Source organism: Entelurus aequoreus, linkage group LG06, assembly GCF_033978785.1.
Source record: "Entelurus aequoreus isolate RoL-2023_Sb linkage group LG06, RoL_Eaeq_v1.1, whole genome shotgun sequence".
Classification (NCBI taxonomy): domain Eukaryota; kingdom Metazoa; phylum Chordata; class Actinopteri; order Syngnathiformes; family Syngnathidae; genus Entelurus; species Entelurus aequoreus.
In genome coordinates, this window is record NC_084736.1 from 69,109,406 (window position 1) to 69,136,608 (window position 27,203).

The 27,203-nt window shown below is 39.0% G+C and overlaps 1 protein-coding gene across 4 annotated transcripts in view; it reads left to right on the forward strand.

Moving 5' to 3' along the window:
• Positions 1-26,235, forward strand: part of ap1b1 (adaptor related protein complex 1 subunit beta 1) — a 45,218-nt gene extending 18,983 nt beyond the window's left edge. For 2 of the 4 annotated variants that reach the window (XM_062051332.1, XM_062051331.1), the window contains exons 16-24: positions 74-160; positions 567-596; positions 683-820; positions 900-1,045; positions 1,135-1,264; positions 8,062-8,146; positions 8,449-8,535; positions 10,769-10,923; positions 25,240-26,235. In XM_062051332.1, coding sequence (XP_061907316.1) covers positions 74-160; positions 567-596; positions 683-820; positions 900-1,045; positions 1,135-1,264; positions 8,062-8,146; positions 8,449-8,535; positions 10,769-10,923; positions 25,240-25,314 — 933 coding nt within the window. In that variant the 3' untranslated portion in view covers positions 25,315-26,235. The remainder of the gene's footprint in view (positions 1-73; positions 161-566; positions 597-682; positions 821-899; positions 1,046-1,134; positions 1,265-8,061; positions 8,147-8,448; positions 8,536-10,768; positions 10,924-25,239) is intronic. The other 2 variants (XM_062051333.1, XM_062051334.1) reach the window with 1 other exon arrangement.
• The last annotated feature ends 968 nt before the right edge of the window (positions 26,236-27,203 follow it).

The following is a 27,203-nucleotide window of genomic DNA, read 5'->3' on the forward strand; positions in this document are numbered from 1 at the left end:
ATTGACAGTGTATTTGGAGTCCCAGCTCTTGACTTACCTACGGGTTCTGCGATGTCTTCCATCTTTCAATCAGCCGCCCATTCCCCAGCGGACGGACACCCCTCAGTCACCACAGCCCACCCATCAGTCCCCATCGCCCCCAAATTACAGCCCCACAGAGGTTGGTCCAGGGGACTTCACTGGCACCAGATAGAAAGCCCTCTTGTCCCCTGCTGTACCACTGTGAACTCTAGATACCTCAACTCAGCTGAACTGGGCCTTTGTTAATGTTTCCACAGTCAATGTAGTTACTAGTAAAATGTGTATTAATGTGATGTCCCACCCCTTCACACAATAGGTTTCCATTGTTGTGGTTTGGTATTATTAATTATTTTTATGCTGGTTTTGTTGACATTTCATCTCAATGATGCACAAACCCTTCGTGTGGCAAGCAAAAGGTTCTATCTAATCCTCCTAGTTCCCATGCTTGCAGCTGCTCCCTCATCATCCACCTTCCTCAAAACAGCAGATAATCCCTTTATGTTGCAAAAATGAATTACCACAACTTTTGTCTTCCCACTTTCCAGCTTGGTGGAGACCTTGGAGGAAGCCCTGCTGTAAGTTGTTGTGATTCCTCTCAGGCATTGATCACTCCATGTAGCTTTGAATGGATTAATTGAATTTGTTGTTTTGTGATACACAGATGACGTCTGGGTTTGGTGCTCCGCCTGCTGCAGTGCCGCCTTCTTTCTCCGCCCCTGTGAGTGGGGGTCTGGATGACTTGTTTGACCTTGGAGTTGGAGTTGGTATGCCAATGGGATCTTTTGTACCCCCTAAAACTGTGAGTATTAGAGGATATGCACTAATGTGGAAACATTGATGGACCTTGTTTGCAATAAAATTGTGTTTTTTTTGTTTAGGTTTGGCTTCCAGCTATGAAGGCAAAGGGTCTGGAGATATCAGGCACCTTTGGTCGCCGGGCTGGGGTCATTCAAATGGAGATGACCCTCACAAACAAAGCAATGAGTGTTATGACTGATTTTGCTATTCAATTTAACAGAAACAGGTAACACCTTGTTTAAAAGAAGTGTGCAGAGTTATCAGTGAATCCACACATTTCTGTCTCTTATGCTGATTTTCAACTGATTTCTTTAGTTTCGGTTTGGCTCCAGCTGGTCCTCTCCAAGTTCTTACTCCAGTCAGCCCAAACCAGAGTATAGAAGCGGTCCTTCCTCTCAGTAATGTGGGACCTGTCATGAAGATGGAGCCTCTCAATAACCTGCAGGTAACACCTTCTAAATGGTTACTTCTACTGAAGTTGGCTGAACACTTGCCATGTTTGCTGCCACCTCCTGTTTTGCATTGATGATATAAATTCCTCACCATCAAAAATGTCAAACACTTATGTTATCTTTTTCCCTTTCCCCCAAAATATCTATCACATCATAATATCTAAGTGGGATCTGAGCCGAGGATGTCGTTGTGGCTTGTGCAGCCCTTTGAGACACTTGCGATTAAGGGCTATATAAATACATTTTGATTGATTGATAAATCAAATGATATCAAATTATATATTTTTTAAATCAGACAAATCACACTTTTGAATTTGGATTTATAATGTGAGCAGGACTGTTGTTTATCTGTGTTGGCCCTGCGATGAGGTGGCGACGTGTCCAGGGTGTAGCCTACCTTCCGCCCGAATGCAGCTGGGATCGGCCCTAGGTACCCCCGCAAGCCCGAGGGGGACAAGCGATAGAAATTGGATGGATGGATGTGATTAATCGCAGTAAATTACTTTCTAACATAATTAAAATTAACCTAAAAAAAAGTAGGGGTCTTATGTAATTATCAGACCCATAATTATCGGGTTGATATTGTAAACCAGACTATAAACCGCAGATATATACGTTGTGATATTATTTTCACAAAAATATTTTGTAAATATTTATTTACATACCTTGTTTTCAAACTGTGTCTGTTACACGGCAGTAAACGGCTGATCAAACAAAACAGACGTCATCGTCATGGACCCACTAGCTCTGGAAGCTAGCTCTCCAATCAGCTAAATAGATACCTCCACTTAGGGCTGGGCAATATGGCCTTTTATTAATATCTCGATATTTTTAGGCTATGTCACAATACACGATATATATCTCGATATTTTGCCTTAGCCTTGAATTAACACTTGATGCATATAATCACACTAGTATGATGATTCTATGTGTTTACATTAAAACATTCTTGTTCATACTGCATTAATGCTCATTTTAAACTTTCATGCAGAGAGGGAAATCACAACTAAGTCAATTTACCAAAACTGTATTTATTAAACCGTTATTAAGCAGTGGCACAAACATTCCTGTCATTTCAAAACAGAAAGTGCAAGATTGTCAGAGACATTTTAAAACAAGCTATGAGATGACATATAAGATGACATAACAAAACAACACTAAATTAAAGTGCACTTTTTGTACAGAACGCCACTACAATAGTTAAAAACAAATAAAGTGCACTTTTGTGCATGATGTCACACAAGATATTTCAAAAAGTGTCACATAAAAATTAGCTGCATATCAAATAGTGTATGTCCTTCGCTATGTGGTCGGTTCCTGCGGATGTTATCTCCTTCTGTTGTTGATTTTTTTTTTAATACGGTGTTGATGTGGAAATAGTTGCTTCGGCATTTTGTTGGTGTGGCACCGAACGGAGATGTTGACATGCACAGTTTGAAGCATTCTTCATTCTCTAGCGGGTGACTTTTCAAATGATGCTACATATTAGCAGTGCTGCTACTTTTTGTAGCAACGCTTTTGCCGCATAAATGTTCAACATATTCCTGCTTGAAGCCAAACCACCGCCAGACGATGGACCCCGTGCTGTTTTTCTTGGGAATTCATTCTTCCTCCATTTGTTACCAGATCCGCACCTTCTCTCTCTCGTATTACCACTCTCACCACACCGTTAGCATCACAGCTAACGTTACCATGTCGCTACCTCTCTGCTCCGCGGGAGCGTGTGACGTTGCTCACGTGACGTGTGTAAGAAGGTGCGCTTGTTTTAAGTCTCTGTGATAAGGAGAGACAAGAAAGAGTGAGAAACGCATGTAGTGTAATGCCCGCAGCTAAAAGCAACTGCGTGAGAACGTATACTCGAATATCACGATAGTCATTTTCTATATCGCACAGAGACACATCCGCGATATATCGAGTATATCGATATATCGCCCAGCCCTACCTCCACTGTAATGTTTTGGTGAATTGACAAAACTGAAACAATACAAAGAGAATGCTTTTGAAAGTTAATAATACTTACAGACACTCGTCAACGTGTTAGCATATTAGCTAATATTAAAGACACTAACATTACAGTACGATAATACGTACAAATGGACGGCGTGGCGAAGTTGGTAGAGTGGCTGTGCCAGCAATCGGAGTGTTGCTGGTTACTGGGGTTCAATTCCCGCCTTCTACCTTCCTAGTCACGTCCGTTGTGTCCTTGGGCAAGACACTTCACCCTTTGCCTCTGATGGCTGCTGGTTAGCGCCTTGCATGGCAGCTCCCGCCATCAGTGTGTGAATGTGTGTGTGAATGGGTAAATGTGGAAATACTGTCAAAGCGCTTTGAGTACCTTGAAGGTAGAAAAGCGCTATATAAGTATAACCCATTTATCATTTATCAAATACGCATTAAAAGATTCATAAAGACATCACACATGGCACGGTTTAGTAGGTAAGAATTGTTTGTTATATTGTAAGACTTGCAATCATTGCTTAGAGCGATGAATGAAGAATCCATAGGAGTAGAAATGCTATGGACGTCTAGAAGACGAAACGGCACTTGTACTTCCGTTTGAAAGCTCAGTCTAAACAGAAGGGCACTGCAGCACCTGCAGTAAACAATCTTATCCAAAAGATGGCAAACAAACAATAACACACCTTTACAGTGTCTTTGCTTGGTTTTCAAAAAAACTATTTGTAGTATGGCCGTCAGCGAAGAAAAATGCATAACTTCACCACATCGTTTCATCGTTTCAAATTCCATCTATCCATTTTCTACTGCTTGTCCCTCATGGGATCGCGGGGGTAACTGGAGCCTGTCTCAGCTGCATTACTCTGCATATTTGCCAATATTTCATACGGAGACTCACTTTTTCATTTAAGGCATGCATCGAAGTAGGTAATATCTAGAAAGTAATATCCATAGTGGTGACTCCTTAAGGTATAATTTTAAAAACTGTCCCAATGTGTTCCTTGTGTTAGTCTCATCAGCCTTTTTAGCATGCACATAAAAAAGCATGTTACAATAGTGACATGCAGGGCTTTTGATCAGGTAGAAAAACAGATGCAGCATGTGTGCAGCTGTAGAATGAAGATAAGAGCTTCTAGAGGGATGTTCAGACTGGGGGCAGCCATTAGTGTTCGTACAACATGTGACTCTTTTGTCTCTTTTGGCCCTCTGTCTTTTTAGTCCGCTTTGATATGCACCACTCGCTAGTTAAACACCCACTCATCATTTTTCCCCCCGAAGCTTTAGTTATTCTTATGTCCTTTATAGAGGGTCTAGGACCAATATTTGGAGTGCACTTTTAACCACTGATGTGAGGTCACAGTTCTTGTAGCCTTCACATTGCCTAAAATGTATTTTGTTGCAAATTTGCACATTAAAGGGAGAAGCTTTGGTGCAAGTATTGCAACTGCAGGCTATACATAATTAATGGTTTTCACCTGCTGGGCCGAGCGGGGCGCTTAACCCTCAAGTGATCAGTATAGCTAAGATAGCTTCATTTACTGCAGTCTCATTAATTATTCATCCTTTATACAGAATATCTACTTTATCTCTTTCAAGCTGTGTTAAAATGATCCTCCTGATGCTCACTTTATGGTGGTCTTCAGTAACAACTGGCTTGACAAGAGTGGATAGTCCGTTGTGGATGTAAAGTTCAATACACTGCATGAAGACAATGTTACTAGCAGCTTCCGTTATAGTCAGGAAGGCTATATAATACTCAGCAAGCACTCATTCTGCTGTCTTGTTTTGGCCAAACTTGCTGGGTTATTCTCAGTAGCCTGCTTTCAACTGACGTGTGAAATATTCTTCAATTGCTCTTTTTTTCATTCTATTAATGTACCTGCCTCATCGGATTTTTAACATTGATTTTTGTTTAATTTTGAAGGATGGACCTCCTGTTTTTGTTATTTTTGTTCAGTCTTTCATCATTTGTTTTTAATCGTGTATTTTCAATTATGGCTAACTGCCTGGCTAGCTGCTAAAAAAAATAAAATTGCACTGTACATTAAGCAACAATATAATTTGTCAAACTTCTACCCTTCAAATAATAATACCCGGTTTTAACCATCGAACACATAAGTGTACTTTTTAACAATTGGGTTTACATTGAGATAATAGTATTCCACTGAATCTCATAATTAAATAAGGTAACCAAACTATTAGAAACAACTCTCAATATGATGGAGTGTAGTTGTACAACACCAAAAACAACAACTACAATAATACACATACAGTTAAATGAATTAGGGAAGTGCCGATAGATCGGCTACCAATCAGTATCGAACGTTTTTTGTGAAAAAGTGTGATCACCATTATCGATTAATGCCTTTTAAACGCCTTTCAATGAAATGCGGATCCCCTCTGGCTCACACAAATTGTTTTCAGTCCCCCGGCTGACAAGCAGCTAATCGTGTGTCTCCATACACAGTGTGGAGCAGCTCCCTTCAGCTAATAATAATCACCGCTATCACGCCAAATAAACTGCATTTGTTAGTATCTTAGATATCCTTATCAAGTAGCATTATCACTGGAGGACAAGTCTAAACATGTTATCAATGAGGAGCAAGCCAGGAGCAGGCATGATCATAGCCTTGCCAACTGCTAAGTGAGCTTCAAACAACACAAATAAATAAGTGCTTAGTAAAGTTTAAAAAGTGTAGATGAAACTGCGTTGCAGCAGAAAGTAAGCAGTTATTAATACGAAATTGAAGTACCAGTAGATTGTAAAAACAAGTTGCCACTTTATTGAAGCTATTATCATATATATCGGATTCATGACACTGAAAGACTTAAAAAGTTTGCGATTAAATAGATATGATCAAAATGGTATCAATCTCACGGAGATAACCGAGCTATTTTAACAGTTAATGAGCTTGACGTAGCGGTACGAACCACAGATCCTTTCCAACAACAATGCAAATCATGCAGACTTTGTGAGCGCCAACAACGGTTACTTTGGGAAAAAATATGATTCAGAACCTTATATTTTTGATCCTGTATATAAGGAGGATGAGCTACTAGTTTGAGAAGCTCGGCTAAACAGATCCAGCTTTAGTGAAGCATTAAGCATCATGTCGCAGTATTGCTAAGTGCTAAACAAGAAATACATAGTAAAATGATAGCTAACTGCACGATGTCTGCTCTTACTTCAATGACGACTGATAGGATGTCCATATCTTCCTGTTAAGATGAAGAATTAATCATCATGCACACGAAGGGTTAACAAGTTAAAGTCTCCCTGCAGACACTGTCTTTGGTTGTGTTTGTTTGTCTCCATAAATCCTCCTAATATCCAGATGAGAGGCATGATTTATAATCTAGAACAACGAGACACGATTATGTGGGAGCAGCAGGACATCGCGGCCAGCTCACAGTAAAGCAGCAGAGGGCTGCTGAGCTGTGTGTTATCAACATCGCTAATATTTGGTTTATATACAGGTGACGATATGTATAAAGAGTATTGTTAGCGGGTTTTAGATGGTTATTTAGAGGGTTTTGTGGGCGAAATAGAGGGCCTCCATTGACTACATTGTTAGCTGACTTTTTATATTTATTTATTTACGACTTAGAAAGCATTAAAAAAAAGAAAAACATATGTGTTCATGTCTTACATAAGGATTGTGAACGATCGACAGCACATATCTGTCAAATTTTTGAGTATTTCCAGTATGACTGATCTGATACTATCGTCAGAGTACAGAAGTGTTACTACAGTGACGTCAATCTACGGAAATTACCGAAGAGGTTCGGAGTGGAATATTCAAAATGGCTGACTGAATTTGTGACGTTTAGATGGTATTTTCACATACTTTGCGTATTGTAAATACAATTGGATATGGTTTAATGGATACAATGAAACACAGTTAAGCATATATGGTCAACTTGTATCCACTCTACTGGTGCTGTAACAAGTAGATTATTAAGAGTTTAACGAGAAGATAATATAACAACTGTTGTTGTGACAGCATTGTTGCACTCAGTACACATTATGTAAGAACAGGGCTGCTCGATCCATAAATTAGTGGTGTTGATACCAATGGAAGTTTCAGTATACGATTGATACTAAAGTGATTAGGTTGAGATTTTTATTTTTTGAAAATCTTTTTTTTGTGTGTGAATGTTTACAAACTCAGGCCATGACCCCCTGAACGCAGGAGGACTTTGAGGCTGAAAACCAAATGATTTAAATGAGTGGTAGATGGTAGTTTTTTCTTTTTGATTAGTTGTGTACTATTGACTTTGTTTTCCTTAAACACTTGTATGTAATAAAAGAGAATAAGGAACTGGTTTAAATATTGTGTTGACTGTCATTAACACCCATTCACCATAAATAAATTGTAAATACTACAAGTAATATTTGTGATCGTTATCGGTATTGGTATCGGCTGATTTCACTCATGGATGATCGGTATAGGAATTGGCAGCATAAAACAGTGATCGGAACATCCCTAAAATTGATATCCGCTTTTAGTCAGTTAAAAGTGTTATTAGCCTTTGTAAAGATAGAATGTTTGATACATCTCTCATGTTTGATGTCATTACAGTCTTATCCATGCTTTTCTAAATGCAAATCAAACATTTGTTCTAGTTTGACAAAGGGTGTCATGATGGGGGGCTCTTAAACTCTTAAATACTCATGTATACCAGTCAGCTCATTATACTTCCTGCCTCTTGTTCAGTAAACACACCACATACAATATAACCTTGTCCATCTCTGTTAGACACTTGACAAGTTAATTACTTTTGTATTGCTTTCTCCTGCTATCTTCCTCCACCAACACCACCGGCCTCTTAGGTGGCCGTTAAAAACAACATAGACGTCTTCTACTTCAGCTGCCAGTACCCTATCAGCATGCTCTTCGTGGAGGACGGGAAGATGGGTGAGTGTTTTTCCTGCAGCACTTCACTCAAGGTTCTCAAATCGTACTAACCTCAACAAGGCCCGCACCTGTCTGTGTGTGCATATTATTGAGAGAGTGTGTAATCTAAATGTGTAGGGAGGACAAGGCTCATAAGAAGTTAAATATACTGTGCATTTACATTTGTCTTGTGAGTTTGTGTGTGTGGCTGGATGATAATGCTCCATAACAGGAAACCTTATATCACCTGTTCATTTAATCACATTGTGTCTTATTTCCTCAAAACCTTTGGACTCGGCTTGTGCTTGTCTTTTCATGTGCAGAACGGCAGGTGTTCCTCGCCACATGGAAAGACATTCCCAATGACAACGAGTCCCAGTTTCAACTCAAGGATTGCCATCTCAATTCAGGTGAACATTACTTATGTTTAGAGCGGTCTGAGAAATGTCGAATACAGTTACATTCCTTTGAAATAACAACAAAAAGGTCTGTTTTCTTCTTGATGTAGACAGGCAAATGAAAAAAAGAGCCAAGCAAAACCAAACCCAAACAGCATCTTGAAAGTAAACAAACATTTGTTGAATCTGCGTTACGTCACTGCCGGCAAATGGCAAGGATTGTAGGCGATAATGATGATGTTTAGTGGATAGCCCACCATGAGACGTGACATGATAGGTGGATTGTTCTCCCACTTCACAGAATAGGGCGTGCGCTATCCAGCAGTAGGTCGATACAGTATAGATATTCAATAAGTTGGTAAAAAACAACGCGGATGACTCTTGTGGGGAAACAAAAAACGGGTGAAAATTTGGGGTCCATGGCACGACCGCGTCTTATAGAACAGTGGTTCTCAAATGGGGGTACGCGTACCCCTGGGGGTACTTAAAGGTATGCCAAGGGGTACGTGAGATTTTTTAAAAATGTTTGTCAAAAAGAACTGTGAAAAGAAATGCAACAATGCAATATTCAGTGTTGACAGCTAGATTGTTTGTGGACATGTTCCATAAATATTGATGTTAAAGATTTATTTTTTTGTAAAGAAATGTTTAGAATTAAGTTCATGAATCCAGATGGATCTCTATTATAATCCCCAAAGAGGGCACTTTAAGTTGATGATTACTTCTATGTGTAGAAATCTTTATTTATAATTGAATCACTTGTTTATTTTTCAACAAGTTTTTAGTTATTTTTATATCTTTTTTTCCAAATAGTTCAAGAAAGACCACAACAAATGAGCAATATTTTGCAGTGTTATACAATTCAATAAATCAGAAACTGATCACATAGTGCTGTATTTTACTTCATCTCTTTTTTTCAACCAAAAATGCTTTGCTCTGATTAGGGGGTACTTGAATTAAAAAAATGTTCACAGGGGGTACATCACTGAAAAAAGGTTGAGAACCACTGTTATAGAACATCGCTTCTTATCGGACCGCATTTTATTGAAATTTACCTGTACTGTGAACATCTTGTCACATTTATAACCGGTCTGCACTATGTTTGTTTGTGGCAGCGTTCCCAGATTTCAAATCAAACCACTCCCAACCCTCTCCAAAAGTATCATAATTTATCTTCTGAAAATGTACTGTTTAAAATATATTTTGAAAACGAACGTCACTGCTTTTTTTTTCTAGACATGGTCAAAAATAAACTTCATAAACAGTATACATATTCACCCGGTCACAACATTAAGTACACCTGCACACTCTCCGATTGATACATCGCTTCATGGGGAAAAAATATGCTTTTAGCAGCATTTACAGTAAATCACTGCATGTCACATATCTATGTTATTATGCACATGCCTAGATCAGGTGAATATAATCCTTTAACTCTCATAGGCACTGTCTGAATGCTTCTATATATATAATATTTAATATTTAAACAACACATTCAGAACATTCGTTCTCAGGACTGGACTGTGCACCTTACCTCCTTTTGCACTATTTATTTTCTTTCCTTCCTATGTTTTGCATATTTATAGACTGTCGCGCTGATACTGGAGTTGCTATTAATCTCATTGTACCTGTGTATAGTGACAATAAAAAGGCATTCTATTTTATTTTATTATCTTACATTGTTTCCTTAAAGTCAGCTGGCCTCATGAAGAGCTCCGCACCCTCTCTTTGATAGCTTTACTTAATGTCCAAATAAGTACGTCCGCTTGGCTGTGAAATCCCAACGTAGGCAGACTGCAAAACTCCATGGGCAGAGGCATCCAAAAGTATCCAACATTGTAACAACATTTACAGTATATGTCAGAAAAGACGAAAATCCTCATCTCCTTTACTGACAATACATCATTCTCCACACCCTAGTTATGGATAATTCATAAGTTGCAGCTGAGCTGGAGAGGAATTGCTAATAACCACTTAATGGATATTTTCCCCTCACAAATGTATATTTTTTTCCTTGTAGAAAAAAGTTTTACTTGCTATTGCATCGCGTCGGCAAGTCAGAGAGCCTAAAAAAGAAAGTTTTACTAGTGAATTATTAAGTAGATTTTTGCAGCGTTGAGGGATGACAAGTTCTACTCTGGAGTATTCTGATGTTGCGTTTGGATACCATCATCGGAGCACAAGCTTTTCCAGTCAAATCTCTCACCTAAACTGATCCCTATCTACCTTTTTGTCTTCTAAACAGATGCGGCTTCAAGCAAACTGCAGGGGAGCAACATCTTCACCATCGCTAAGCGAACCGTGGAGGGTCAGGACATGCTATACCAGTCCATGAAACTCACCAATGGAATTTGGGTGCTGGCCGAGCTGAGAGTGCAGGCTGGGATCCCCAACTACACGGTGAGTTCATGTTGAGTTTCCCAAACGTTTGTAGTTCAAGACCTGAATTAAAAGTTAACTCCTTCTACCAGGCCCAAACTTTAATTATATGCAGCCTAACATTGACATGTATTTATAACTGTCTGTCGCCACATTGCGTTTCAAATATAGCTGTTACTTTTTTTTTTTTTTTTTTTTAAAGCACATTCTACTTATCTTGTTTGTATGTATTACAATGTTATATCTGTATTGTTTCTGTTATTACTGCTGTCAAGATCTTCTTTAATCTCACCTAAACATAAGGTGATAATAGCCCTCAACTTCAGGTATTTTTATTTGAATTCATTACATTATTGTGGCAGGTCAAAAGACCATTATATAACCAAAGAAAAATATTTATGAAGTCCTTAGTTTTTTTTTACCAGACTGAAACAGATGCAGACTTAGCCATTTACTGAAATAAAACACTAGGTCAATATAAAAACATCAAACAACTAAAAAAAAAAAAAAAAAAAAAAATATATATATATATATATATATATATATATATATATATATATATATATATATATATATAGTTGCAGTGGAACATCAAAACTATTACTGTTCATCATCACAAAATATAGGGATATGGCTACAGAGGACAAATCAGGGTTATTTTTTCTTATTTGAATTGGGCTTCTTTGAACTGCTTCACCGGTAAACAGCAGAGGACTATCACCGTACTTTTATCAATGGTCACAAAGCGGGACTTCCGTGTTTGTGTTAACAGTAACTTCTGGTAACACAACGCATCTCCACATTGATAATCCCTTTGACATGAGCGATGTCGAAAGACAACAGCGTGTCCAAAGTAGCAGGATTTGTTGGGACTCGGCGCAAAGCTACGTGAAGACATACGTTGTTGTTGCTCTTCACCTTCGATAAGATAATCAATAACACAGCTCCACATGACAATGGTGAGCCTTTGACGTGAGCTATGTGGAATGACGAAAGTAGGTGGAAACGCGACAGGACAAGCAATTCTGACGACGAGGCTATCTTCGCTGTGATTGTCAAGTTGACCAAGTTTTTTCAGAACAACACATGCCTGTGGTTTCAGTACATGAAACTAACTTAGAGGAATTACCCAGGATGTGATGAAGTATTTCCACGTAGTGGTCGTGGTGAAACGCTTGACAAAAGCCAGAGCACTCAAAGCTACTATAATGGGTAAAACGAGTGTAAAGGTAACTCTGAGTGTTATTTCATGTTTAGATGACTCTAATAAAGTTGAAAGTATTTAGAAACTTTTGGGTCATGAACAATTTTTAATGCTCAATGAAATACTCGATTTATTAATAATAATCATACTTTGCGAAAATGTGTTTGTCACAGTCAGATCTGGAACCAAATAACCGTGATAAACGAGGGATGACTGTAATAATAAATAATTAAATTTAGAGTTATTATAGCATTTATCAATAGGCTTGATGCAAAGAAAACAATTATAATTAGTCAATTTAATAATTCTATATTTAAAGACAAATATTTTTGTAAAGCAACTATAGTAACATTACAATTTACCTACTTAACAACCTTTAAGTAGATCACCAACAAAAAACAGAGTTGAAGAAGAGGACATAATGGATGTTGATGTGCAATAATAGGAGTGGGGAGGATGGGCAAGCGATGATTGCTCTATGACTCTTATTGTTAGCATGCGTGTCTGCATTGGTGGGTGTCATTGTGTGTTTATCTGTGACGTTGTGTGCGCAATCCTCCCCGCCTCGATGGATCATGTTTGGCTTAGAATTTTCTACAAGACAACCTTGGTGTCACCTCCTTATTGTTGCTGCTCACTTCATCTTTTTATTCATAAACTGTCTTTTGTTTTGCACAGGATAGACTTCTCAATTTGCATCTACTAGCCCATCTGAATTTGAAACTGTTGCACTATCCCTGTATACAGAAACACTTGTACATCTTGAACCCTATCATGCAATACCAACTTTTATTACCTATTGGTACCTGCTGTTGTGCATTTGCGGTCTACAAAAATTATAAATCAAAGCGTGGAGGCATTGTGGAGATATTTATCAAACAATCCCATAGGGGTGTCCAAAAAAATTGCTTTTCGAATGAATCGAAGCGGAAGAAGATGGATGGATGAATCGCTATTCTTATTTGTAACGATTCCTAATCGGCTCAAATAAAAAAGTTCCTTTTTAGTTTTTTCTTATATATTTTATTCATGTTTTTTTTTTAACCCCACTCAGGCAAATCATATTGTTGATGTAGAAGTCCATATCTGCTGTACAGATTTACCTCAGAAAATAGCAGTGGGGAATACTTTTTTTGTTTTTGACTTTATTAAACAAAACCAGTTTTCTTTTAAGTAATATAAAAATGTATCAAAGCTGTTTATCTATTTTATGGAGGAATGTAAATAAATAAATGATAAATGGGTTATACATGTATAGCGCTTTTCTACCTTCAAGGTACTCAAAGCGCTTTAACAGTATTTCCACATTCACCCATTCACACACACATTCACACACTGATGGCGGGAGCTGCCATGCAAGGCGCTAACCAGCAGCCATCAGGAGCAAGGGTGAAGTGTCTTGCCCAAGGACACAACGGACGTGACTAGGATGGTAGAAGGTGGAGATTGAACCCCAGTAACCAGCAACCCTCCGATTGCTGGCACGGCCACTCTACCAACTTCGCCACGCCGTATTCAGTTATAAACATTCTTTCACTTTCTTCTTTCCTTCATGGATCTAAACATTGAACTGAAAACCCCAAAAAAGTATTGATTTTGAACCGAGAATCAAAGTGAATCGAATCGTTGCCCCCAAGAATCGAATCGAATCGTGCCCAAATATTCACAGCTGTATAATCTTGCCGTCCTATGTACTTCCTCCAAACAGTCAGTTTGGAATGTGCACAATTGGTGACGTCACTAATTGGGAACGTGGTCAGCGGATTATCCGTATATGTTATAAAACTAATAATAAATAAATGATAAATGGGTTATACTTGTATAGCGCTTTTCTACCTTCAAGGTACTCAAAGCGCTTTGACAGTATTTCCACATTTACCCATTCACACACACATTCAAACATTCACACACTGATGGCGGGAGCTGCCATGCAAGGCGCTAACCAGCAGCCATCAGAGGCAAAAAGGGTGAAGTGTCTTGCCCAAGGACACAACGGACGTGACTAGGAATTCCCTTACGCTCGTCCGACATTTTTGTTTATGCGCGCATCTGTCGTTTGGACGACAAAATGGCTATACGACTCGAAGAACAAAAATGATGTTATTGGTTGTATTACCCAACTCAGGACACGATTCAAACCTCCAGTCTCATTTGCAAAAGTAAAAGGTGCCTAACTTGTAAATGTTCTGTTTTTGCATTGCGCATTATTATGGTACACTCTTTTAGTGTATTTACGGTAATTCCCAGCATGCATTGCTCTATGCACGGGCTCCGGTGTTTTTGTTGGTTACGTGAACGGCAGTGGCCGGTTTGTTATTGTGTTCCCTCAGTAAAGTATACGTATAAAAAGAAGAAGGTTGTCGTCATTGAGTTATCAATGGTAGCAGAGGATGTCTAACAATGCTAACTACAGAGTCCCTCCTGCGTTTGAAGAAAAGAAGTCATATGAGAGCTGGAAAAATGAGGTTGAAATGTGGATATGTGTTACCGATCTGGATAAGGAGAAACAAGCATTAGCTGTTGCTCTCTCACTGAGGGGGAGAGCTAGAGATACAGCTTTGGAAATACCTGCAGATGATTTGAACAAAGATGACGGGATGAAGACCCTTGTAAAGACATTGGATAATGTATTCTTAAAAGAAGAAAAGGACAGAGCTTATGATGCATACACGGACTTTGACAAGATCCGGAGAGAAAACGAAGTTTCCATGGTGGATTACATCGTTCAGTTCGAGCAGAGGTACAACAAAATGCGCAAATTTGACATGGTTCTTCCCGACGCTGTTTTGGCATTCAAGTTGTTGGATACAGCCAGTCTCGATGTTAAAGATAAACAGCTTGCGCTTACAGCTTGTTCAACACTTACATTTGCAAGCATGAAGTCAGCTTTAAAAAGGATTTTTGGAGACAATGTGCAGCCGCCCACATGCAGCGGGGGAATTCACATGCGCGAAGATGTTGCTTTTTATGTGGATCAAAGGAAAAGAGACGGAAGGAAATTTCGTTCCCAACCCGACCAAAAGAGGGCGCCATTGACTGGCTCAAACCCACTAGATAGGTTCGGCAGAAGATCTAAGTGCGCTATTTGCCAGAGTACATTTCACTGGGCTAAGGACTGCCCAAATAAGGCTGAACATGTAAAAATGACAGAAGAAAATGCAGAGACAGAAACAATTGAAGAGTGCAATGTTACATTGTTTTCTAAAGAGTCACTTTCTGATGCTGAAATATTCATGGTAGAAGCCTTAGGTTCAGCTGTAATTGACACTGCATGCACCAGAACAGTCTATGGAGAAAAATGGCTGGAGAATTACATTCATACACTGAAGGAGAGTGACAAGAAAAAAATTGAAAATACACAGAGTAGAAGAGCTTTTAAGTTTGGTGATGGACAAGTTGTTCATTCCATAAAAAAAGTAAAAGTCCCAGAAAAAATAGGACAAACCAGGTGCCACATAGAGACTGAGGTGGTCTCAGTGAACATTCCTTTACTACTAAGTAAAACGTCACTTAAGAGGGCAAAAGCAGTGCTTGACATTGAGAATGATAAAGCCACAATGTTTCAGAAACCAGTGCCTCTTGAGATTACATCCTCAGGACACTACTGTGTAAACATAGTGGACAGAGATTGCACAGCCACCCGTGAGAATGAACCCCAAACTGATGAAGTTCTGGCCATAAGAGATGGCATGAGTAAAGATGAAAAACACAAAGTATTGGTGAAACTTCACAAGCAGTTTGGACATGCCTCAGTTGATAAACTCAAAAAATTACTAATTAGTGCTGGAAGTAATGATGATGAGAGTGTTACTATTCTGAATGACATCGTAAGCAGCTGTGAAACATGTCTCAAGTACAACAAGCCCAAACCAAAGCCATCAGTTGGTCTACCAATGGCTTCAACATACAATGAAACTGTGGCTTTAGATCTACACGAGCTAGAACCAAATGTGTGGTACCTCCACATGATTGATCACTTCACCAGGTTCAGTGCTGGTAGCATTGTTACAACAAAAAAATCCAGTGAAATTGTGAGGCACGTTATTCATTCCTGGGTGAGTGTTCATGGAGCCCCATCTAAGATTTTTTGTGACAATGGAGGTGAATTCAATAACGAGGAAATGAGGGACATGGCTGAGAACTTTAATATTGAAGTAAAAACCACTGCTGCCTACAGTCCATGGAGTAATGGATTGATGGAAAGACATAACCAGACCCTTACAGAGATCCTGTTAAAAGTGAAGAAAAGCAGTGTTTGTGACTGGAAAACAGCCCTAGATTGGGCCTTGATGGCAAAGAATACAATGCACAATGTGCATGGATTTAGTCCATACCAGCTGGTGTTTGGACAAAACCCGAACCTACCTTCTGTGCTGGTTGATAAACCGCCTGCCCTGGAGGGCACTACCATGAGTAAATGGGTAGGACAGCACATTTCAGCATTACATGAAGCAAGGACAGCGTTTACTGAGGCAGAGTGCTCTGAGAGAATCAGGAGAGCTCTGCGCACACAGCTTCGCAGCACAGATGAATACTACGAAACTGGAGATAAAGTATACTACAAAAGAATGGACTGCAATGAATGGAAAGGCCCTGGGGTGGTAATTGGACGAGACAGGGTGGTAATATTTGTTAGACATGGAGGCTCCTATGTCCGGGTGCATCGCTGTAGACTGCGCAAGGCCACAGATCACTACACTGACACGTCTCGTGACAGCCAAGAAAGCCAGACAGAACTCAATGCAGCAGAATGTGGCATTGAACATGTTGAAGATCTACCCGATACTGTATCTAGTGATGGAGACAGTGTGCCTGACACAGAGAATGCGGCAGGGAGCTCTAATATTGACAGAGACAGCAATGAGCATGATAATGATCCATCCGACAGACAACCTTCTATCATAAGAACAGACCGTAGTATGAATCTAAAGGCAGGACAATTCATTAAGTATGTGGAAAGAGACACTGGAATTTCACACACAACAAAAGTGCTAGGTCGAGCGGGAAAGGCAACTGGAAAACACAAGAACTGGTACAATCTGGAGTACACTGAGCCAGTTAACCTCACTGGCACAACAAGGTCAGCTGACCTTTCAAAGGTTGACACACTGCAGATTCAGTCATTGGACAGGGTGGAACAGCCATCTGATCACGAGGATGTACTTGTTACAAAGGATGTGTCATTTGAATCAGCTAAACTTACTGAAATCAGTAACTGGGAGAAACATGGTGTGTTTGATGAAGTAAAAAACATGGGACAAAAATGCATTTCCACAAGATGGGTGTGTACACTCAAAGACACACCAGACGGCATAGTTCCAAAAGCAAGGCTAGTGGCGAGAGGATTTGAAGAGCTAAACACAAAAGATCTCCCAAAAGACTCGCCAACATGTGCCTCAGAGTCTCTTAGACTACTCATGTCTGTGATATGTCAAAACCGATGGACACCCCACTCTATGGACATTAAGTCAGCATTCCTTCAAGGAAATTAGTTATCCCGAGACATCTATGTTCGTCCACCACCTGAAGCTAAGAGTGAGGGAACTCTATGGAAGCTAAACAAATGTGTTTATGGACTAAATGATGCATCACTGTACTGGTACAATAGGGTTAAAGAAACAATGTTGCAAACTGGAGGAAATATGTCACAAATTGACCCTGCTATATTTTATTGGTTGGATAAAGATTGTAATGTGTCTGGGGTGCTTGCTTGTCATGTTGATGATTTCATCTGGGGTGGTTCACAGATTTTCACAACAACTATAATCCCTCACCTGCAATCTGCCTTTCAAGTGGGCAGAGAAGAACATGACAGCCTTCGCTATGTAGGCATGGAGTATGTGACTGCAAATGGAGTAACATAAATGCATCAAGACAATTACATACAGAATCTCCAACCAATTCACATAGACATCTCCAGAGCCATGAGACGGGATGCTCTTTTGAGTGAAAGTGAATTTGATGACCTGAGATCAAAAAATAGGTCAACTTCTGTGGGTTGCCAGACAAAGTAGACCGGATATTATGTTTGATACATGTGTCCTTGCAGCTAACATAAAACATGCTACTGTGCAGACTTTACATGACACAAAAAAGGTGGTGAAAAAATTGAAATCAGAACATGTGACACTGAAGTTTCAGAACCTGGGAAAAGACAGTTCTCTAAAGCTAGTAGTGTTCTGCGACACCTCGCTGGGAAACCTTACAGATGGAGGCACTCAAGGGGGACATCTCATTCTGCTGATGGGTGAGGAAGGAAGATTCTCACCTGTGTATTGGCAGTCAAAAAAGATCAGAAGAGTCGTACGGAGCACTCTTGCTGGAGAAACTCTTGCCCTTGCCGATGCTGTTGACAGTGCCATTTCTTTATCTGACCTTCATGCAGAACTTACCACAGGGAATGTATCACAACATGTCTTACCAATAGTGTGTGTCACTGATAACCACTCCCTTGCAGACGCCATCAAGTCTACTAAGTCAGTGACAGAGAAAAGGCTCCGCCTTGAAATAAGTGTCATCAAAGAACTTCTTCAGGGTAAAAGAATTCAACAGATTCTCTGGGCACCTACAGGAGAGCAGCTAGCTGACTGTTTGACAAAACGAGGTGCATCCGCACTTCAGCTCCTAAAGGCACTCAGTGTTGGAGAGTGGAAACTGGAATAGAGACTATTCTTTTGTGGACAGTTTTTTTGTTGGTCACCATGTTCTTACATTTTCATATTATGGACATTAATAATAGACTGTGATTTTTTTGTGTTAAAAAAAAAAAAAAACTAAAAAGAAAAAGTGGGAGATTGTAAATGTTCTGTTTTTGCATTGCGCATTATTATGGTACACTCTTTTAGTGTATTTACGGTAATTCCCAGCATGCATTGCTCTATGCGCGGGCGCCGGTGTTTTTGTTGGTTACGTGAACGGCAGTGGCCGGTTTGTTATTGTGTTCCCTCAGTAAAGTATACGTATAAAAAGAAGGTTGTCGTCATTGAGTTATCAAACTAACCTTTTTGTTTCGTGGCCATGTGCCCTAAACTGTGAAAAAGTTGCTCCGAGTGTGTTCCAAGAGTCATGCTTTACCCACAAACTTTTACAAAAAGATGGATTTTCCGAAAAACTTCTTTTAATTGTGGTGTACCTATGTTAGCGTTCTACTGATGATAGCATCACTGTTCTCTGGCAAAATAAAGAAGGATTTTCCTAAAAAATAGTTTTAATTGGATCAGTGCCTACCGTGTTTGGCAATGGACGAGTAAGTTATATATTCTGTTATTTGGTTCGCGATGTAGGTCGTAGCGTACCTTATAGCATTGAGTCTCTGTTGTTTACAACTCAAAGCAGCTGTGCAGTAGAGTTATTTACTTGATATAGAATAGAAAATCATTTTTATTGTCAATATACACATGTATACATCCAGGATCTAGCATTGGAAAGTTAGACTCGGTCGAAGTTTAACCTTAGTCAGGGAATAGTTCCAGACCTGACCGTCAGCCGGGCTTCCTTCCTTCCTTTCGTCTGCCCGCATTTTCACCTCCTTCCTTGTTGGCGGCGACAAACGGTGAGCCGCTCATCTCGCTATATCACCTGGGATGTTGTGTTGTGGTGAAAGTCACTCAAAACAGATGGCTGGTGGCGGTCACCAATGTCCATAGTGCACAATAAAAGCAAGACCGCTAAAAAAAACTACTAAACAAAGCTGAAGGGCGGGGGCGAATGCTCACTCAGCGTGAGAGGGCGTGGTGAGCACAGGTTAATTTGCATCTAACAACTCTGCCTCTCAAAACAAGCTGTTCTGAAAGGGAGAAAAAAATGGCTGAAAATAGGTCTGTAAAACAAAATGTATGCAAATGTTTCACCAAAGAACCACCATTACATGTTATGTAGACCACAAGGAGGTGTTTTAAATGTAGAAACAAAATCATGATGTGACCCCTTGAAATCTATTTGTCCTTGATAACAAGTCTGCTGGAGCCTATTCCAGCCGAATTTGGCTACACCCTGGACTGGTCACCATTCAGTTACAGGACACAACAATCAATCATTCACAGTCACAAATGTAGTTGCCAGTTAATCTAAAAAGCATGATTTTGGAATGTATGAGGAAACCACTACAACCTTAATGATATGTATTTTAATATACATCTATTGTTAAACTGTGTTAAGTAAAAATGTACTGATATTAATCGTTTATAATTCAAGTGTACCTAATGTTGTGGTCAGTGAATGACTTTCCTTATTGGAGCATTCAGTGATGTAAAAGCAGATTTTACATCAGTAATTATTGATGTTTATTACTTTACGTTTAGTATTTGTTGTTGGCTGTGTGTGCATCGTACTTCCCCTGTTCACTCGTTAAGTTCACGCCCTGCCTTGGGTGTGCCACACTGTGTGCTTTAGACACGACGTTGAGGTTGTTGCTCATTAGGGATGAAAAGAGCAAGCTGGTGTTCCATGTTCACTGTTTGTTCAGACGCTTGCCTCCGAGCTGCTGGCTGCGGCACTTTCTTCCTTGGCATGGCCAGCCGAGGCTATTTTTAGAACGAATAAAGTCCTGCCACTGCTTATTTTTTTATTTTTTCGGGGGGGACTTTTGAAGCATATGTTAACACTAATTGTTACACCAACTGAACACACAAGTTTAATAGTTTCACTTTAGCTGCTCCCCAAAGAAAGCAACTTAATTGGCTTCAGCTCTCCCTTGATGCTTCGCTCCTTGTACTTGCATATTACAGCTTTCTCCCGGTTCTGCACTCCATTTCTGTCAGGTTTGACTGAGTATTAGCTTAAATTGAAGGCAAGAACAATGTCATGAAAGGGAAATGAGAGAAAAAATTTAAGATTTGCTTTTTTGGGGGGGATGTGGGGATTACAGTCTCTTAGGTTTCAATGGGGCATGTCTTTCCTTTTTAACACTCTTTTGTGTCATTTAGCGTTGCCATAGCAACTGTGTGACCACTTACACAGCCACTGAAGTATGCTATGTACAAACGGTGCTGAAAAAAATCAACTAAATCAATTTAAATAAAGAAAACATTCTAATTATTTTTAAAGAATCCATTTCTAAATACAGTTTTTAGGCCATCTCAGCGCATTTACATCATCCAAGAGGAGCTTTCATAGCCTGTAATTCTGATTGACTTACTGAAAGAACCAATCACAGACCAATCCATAAATTATTGTGCCTAAATCTAGCCAACCACGCAATGTAAACCAATCAGAAGCAACCTAAGGCGGGTCTTTGCGTTTTTATTTTTCACTCACACCTTAGCCCATGTTGTCAACTTAGCGACTTTCTCGCTAAATCAAGAATCTTTCCAACTTCTTTTAGTGACTTTCTTCTTCTAAAGCGACTAGCGATAAATCGAGCAACTTTTTGGGATGTTTGGAGTAGGGCTGGGAGATATGGCCTTTTTTTAATATCTCGATATTGTTAAGCCATATCGCGATACATGATATCTCGATATTTTGCCTTAGCCTTGAATTAACACTTGATGCATATAATCACAGCAGTATGATGATTCTATGTGTCTACATTAAAACATTCTTGTTCATACTGCATTAATATATGCTACTTTTAAACTTTCAGGCAGAGAAGGAAATCACAACTAAGTCAATTTACCAAAACTGTATTTATTAAACAGTTATTAAGCAGTGGCACAAACATTCATGTCATTTCCAAAACAGAAAGTGCAAGATTGTCAGAGACATTTTAAAACAAGCGATTAGTTTAAAACATGATGTCACACAAGATATTTCAATAAGTGTCAAATAAAAATGAGCTGCATAATAGGAAATCAAATAGTGTTCGTCCTTTGCTATGTGGTAGGTTCCCGCGGACGTTATCTCCTTTTGTTGACTCTTTTTTATCATACGGTGTTGATGTGGAAATGTTTGCCTCGGCATTTTGATGGTGTGGCATCGAACGGCGATGTTGACATGCAGAGTTTCAAGCACTCTTCATTCTCTAGCAGGTGACTTTTCAAATGATGCTACACTACCGTTCAAAAGTTTGGGGTCACCCAAACAATTTTGTGGAATAGCCTTCATTTCTAAAAACAAGAATAGACTGTCGAGTTTCAGATGAAAGTTCTCTTTTTCTGGCCATTTTGAGCGTTTAATTGACCCCACAAATGTGATGCTCCAGAAACTCAATCTGCTCAAAGGAAGGTCAGTTTTGTAGCTTCTGTAACGAGCTAAACTGTTTTCAGATGTGTGAACATGATTGCACAAGGGTTTTCTAATCATCAATTAGCCTTCTGAGCCAATGAGCAAACACATTGTACCATTAGAACACTGGAGTGATAGTTGCTGGAAATGGGCCTCTATACACCTATGTAGATATTGCACCAAAAACCAGACATTTGCAGCTAGAATAGTCATTTACCACATTAGCAATGTATAGAGTGTATTTCTTTAAAGTTAAGACTAGTTTAAAGTTATCTTCATTGAAAAGTACAGTGCTTTTCCTTCAAAAATAAGGACATTTCAATGTGACCCCAAACTTTTGAACGGTAGTGTACATATTAGCAGTAATGCTACTTTTTGTAGAAATGCTTTCACCCCACACTTGACAAATTACGGTTGTCTGTTCGACATATTCCCACTGGAAGCCAAACCACCGCCAGACGATGGACCCCCTGCTGTTTTTCTTGGGAATTAATTATTCCTTCATTTGTTACCAGATTTGCACCTTCTTTCTCTCGTATTACCACTCGCATCACAGCTAACTTTAGCCATGCTGCTACCTCTCTACTCAAGGAGGGCGTATACGTATGTGACGTATGACGTGACAGTATGTGACGTATGTAAGAAGGTGCGCTTGTTGTCTGTGAGAAGGAGAGACAAGAAAGAGTGAGAAGAGCCTGTAGTGTGATGCCCGCAGCTAAAAGCAACTGCGTGAGAACGTATACTCGAATATCACGATGTAGTCATTTTCTATATCGCACAGAGACAAACCCGCGATATATCGCGTATATCGATATAGCGCCCAGCCCTAGTTTGGAGTCATGAAAGCGCCTAATGTCCTTAACGTACAAGTGGTGCTGCTGTGAGCCTTTCCTCACAGGCGGTCGGTTCCCTGTCCACTGAATGTCTGCTTTTAGACAGCTTGTACTGAAAATACATTTTGTTGTACTTTTAAATTTCATAACAGTGAAGTCTATTCTATACTCGTCAGAGCAGAGCGACGCACACCCGCTCAGTGCAAAGTTGCCTCTGTTTCTGCCTTGGTTGAGATGTAATTGTTTGATCACTGTCACAATTCAAATAAAACCAAACCTACCGTTCATGTTAATCAGCCAGTCATTAGATATAGTTCGTTTGTGTATATCACAACCCTTCAGTCTTTTGATCAAGTTTTATACTTTTAACATTTAGCGATGTCAAACAAATAAAAATACAGCTAAACAAAGAATCAACAGAAGAAAATTAATTTACAGAACGAATCATAAATTGCATTTTTTTTTATCTCACACATGTTCTTTTCTTTAAGTTTATGAATTGCAATGCCTTGAAGTTGATAGTTCTACTATTTGCTAATAATTAATACAGGAACCGCCTGTTTTGTATATTTAAAAAAAAATAAACACACGACACTGTTCTGACATGATACGTTTTCTCTTCACCATGCAAAGCTTCCACCTTCATAGAATCGTGACGTTTTAAAAAGTATTGTTAGTGAATTGTACAGTAACCCATGTATCGAGATTCATATCAGATCACCATTTAAGGTAGAGATGCACACTCCTAATAAATGGAAATAAAAATATTTCTGGAAAAATAAAAGTTTGAATAATATTTATAATCTACTGTCTTTCACTCTCAAAATAATCTTACTTATCTCATCATATGAAATGTAACTTACTTCACCAATTATTATTTATTTATTTATTTATTTATTTTTATTGTGATTACTTATGGAGTATATTGTGAATAAATTGAGAACAGGAAGTGAACAAAATTTTTAGCAACTGTTGTGTAAAAGAAAAGGGGTATGATTAAATATGCTCTGCTTCTTCTTACTCCTTTTCGAACATGTTGAAAAGAGAAACTGGAAATTGTGATGTATCATGTTGTATGCCTGCATGTTCGAAATAAACTCAAACTCAAACTGTTGCGCTCAAAATTGTTAAACCTCTGTGGTAAATTTTTTTAATTCACACAAAATATAGTAACTTAAAACTTTTTGTTTCAATATTTTATTGCAAACTGCAGCAAGTTCATCAACATTAATAAATATATAATATAATATACACCAATTCACTTACATAATATACCTATAGGAATTACTTTTTTATTATAATGTATTTTTTTATGTTTTTTTGTATGTCAAAGGTGGTATCATGTACTTTAAAAGGACCAAAAACTGACAAAAAACCATTTTCCTAATCTACATGCCAAAAGTTCTCGAATGTCTCTATCCTGACTGTTTTTCTAAAATTTTTCCAATACGTGCATGGACCAAACCACCTTTTACTAAAATTGTACCTCGTGTTACTCTAAGGCAGTGTTTCTCAATTATTTTGAGCCCACCTACTCTCCACTGCTGCAATAAATAGTATAATTTGTCTATAAAATGGTTAGATGTACACCTCTGCCTAACATTGTAATCCTATTAACATTGAAGAAAACAAAAAAGAAAAATAGATCAATTTACAGCAAATAACTTTATGAACATCGTTTTTAGTCTGTAACAGAAAATATTTAAAAGTGCATCAATTTGCTTGAAACAAAAATCCTTATTTAAAGTATAAAACAATATTAACTGTCTTGAACCATTTGATACTGAAAAGTACACTTAAATGAACTCAATAAATAACATTAAATGCAAATTGATCAGCAACATTAACTGCTGATTTTTTTATATCAAATGAGAAATTCCGGGTTAATGGCTACAATGAGCACATTTTCTAGTGCACAGCTTTTTGTAGCAGGGTTTGATAAAGCATTATTGGATTCTGATAAAGCATGTTCCTGGGGTCACACAAAAAACATTCAGTGTGCTTCCAGTGCAAAGATGGGTCACCTGACCAACTCTCGCTCGGCACACAAATACCTCCCCTTACTATTTGAGAAGAACTGATCTAATGTGACATCACATCACCATGTTCTACCTGCTCTTTTGTTCTTGTCTTTCTCAGGTTTCCCTGAAGTGCAGAGCTCCCGAAGTTTCACAGTGTGTCTTCCAGAGCTACGAAGCCGTGCTGAAGAACTGAGAAAGAAAAAACACAAAACACTGATGGGCCAGTCGGTGTCCTCCTCTAAGCCTTTTGGCCCATGTCACACTATCATGCAGTGCAGTTTGTCTTTTGTCCAGCTCTTTATTATTCAGGTGCATCTTTTATTTGAGACTGCACATTTATCTTGCTGGTTTTCTCATCAATGATAGTTTTTCCCTACCTAATTTAATGTGTCCTGTATTAAATAGCCAGGATGGTCCCTGCCTCAGCCGCCTCATCATCTCGACTGCTTCTGTGGCTAAGAGGCGTTAAATCGCCTTAGAGCTTTGCGACTTGTCATGTTTTTAGTTTGCAATTTGCAGTTTTTGAACTGCGATATTCAATGCAGGCTTTAACTCTTCTGTGGGTATCAGGCGGAGGTCGGCTGTCTTGGCTATATCATGTCGTTTCTTTCATGTTTACGTTCATATCTGGATTTTTTTTTTTTTTTTTTTTAAGACTGAAGCAGCCCTCTGCTGTCTATCCTAGTCATTCCATTGTTTTTGTGGAAAACTGGTCCAGATGTTGAGGAGTGAGTCTTATTTGCATTTAGGCACCTCTGTGGCCTGAAAAGATGAAGGCTGAGGAGAAATGATGGTGTGGTTTGTAACACTCAAGCAATCAGTGTGCATGTTAGTATGGCTGCTCAGAACAACACTGTGTGTCACCCTCATACTCTGCAGATTAATTGGAGTCCTTTTTTTCCTCCAGTCAAGGCACTGATGCCCTTTTCATTGGCTCTGCAGGATGTAAGCATCCGTCACCTTCTTTATCGATCGATACACAGGTGGCCGTGATGGACAGCCGCTGTAAGAAATAATGTTGGATCGTGTGTTTTTTTTTGATTGACATAATTTTGTTCTTTGTGTGTACATCATCTAAAAGAGAAATAATAAAAAAAATATAGATCAATTCATATGCGCTGCCTTTTCTTTATGTGTGTTTCAGGCCAATGCATCACAAATCCTCAACAGTTTTATGACTCAACGTTAAATTGAAGGCCAAGCGATGCTGTCAGCTAACTGAAAATGCCGGAGAGGTAATAAATATAATATTGGTTATATCACCAGCTATCATAGCAAATTCTACAGATTTGACCCTAGTGGCTGTAAAATAGCATAGGTGATGACGTAATCAATGTGACTGAATACTTTATGTATTTTCTGCTCATGAAAATTATTCTGGCAGTCATTTCTCATATTATAAAATTAGTTTTTGTGTAATGGGTAGATAATGAAGTACTTGTAATGCCCCCTGACTCAATATGTCACCCCGTCTTGGTGTGACGTCTACAGAACTGCAGCCCAATTCCACGTATATTCAGTGTGGATAAAGGCATGTAAAACTATTATTTTGATCACTTCATTGCATGTTTTTGTCGCCCATGGCCATAATTACTTCCAAACTGATACGGTTACCATTATGAGCCAAAAAAGAAAAATATAAAATAATCTGAAAATATTGTGTGTTAGTTTGGACAAAAATGACATCTTTGTAAGATGGCTCTTGACACAAGTTCTGGGTCGGAGACTCTATTAGGATTATGCTGACGAAGAAGGTGAATTAAAAATATTTGCGGACTTCAACTGTACTGTCTTGAGCCTGAAGCCAAGGCCGAGGAAAGGGAGGCCAATCTTGACCGGGCCCCAGCCGCAGGCAATGCAGCTGCAGATAAACCTGCTCTTTCAGCATTTCCTCAAGCATCTTGAAGAAAACATCAGAAGAGGACACAAAATAGTATACTAGCTTCTTTTTCTCGTCAGCAGGCTGATGCAGGCCCGCCTATATTTTGGAGATAAAAGTGGGTGTTCCAAAATGTGCTGAATCTTGTTAGAAAACAAGCCTGAAATCACAATTGTGTCTATTTTGGGGGGAATTTTACCTGT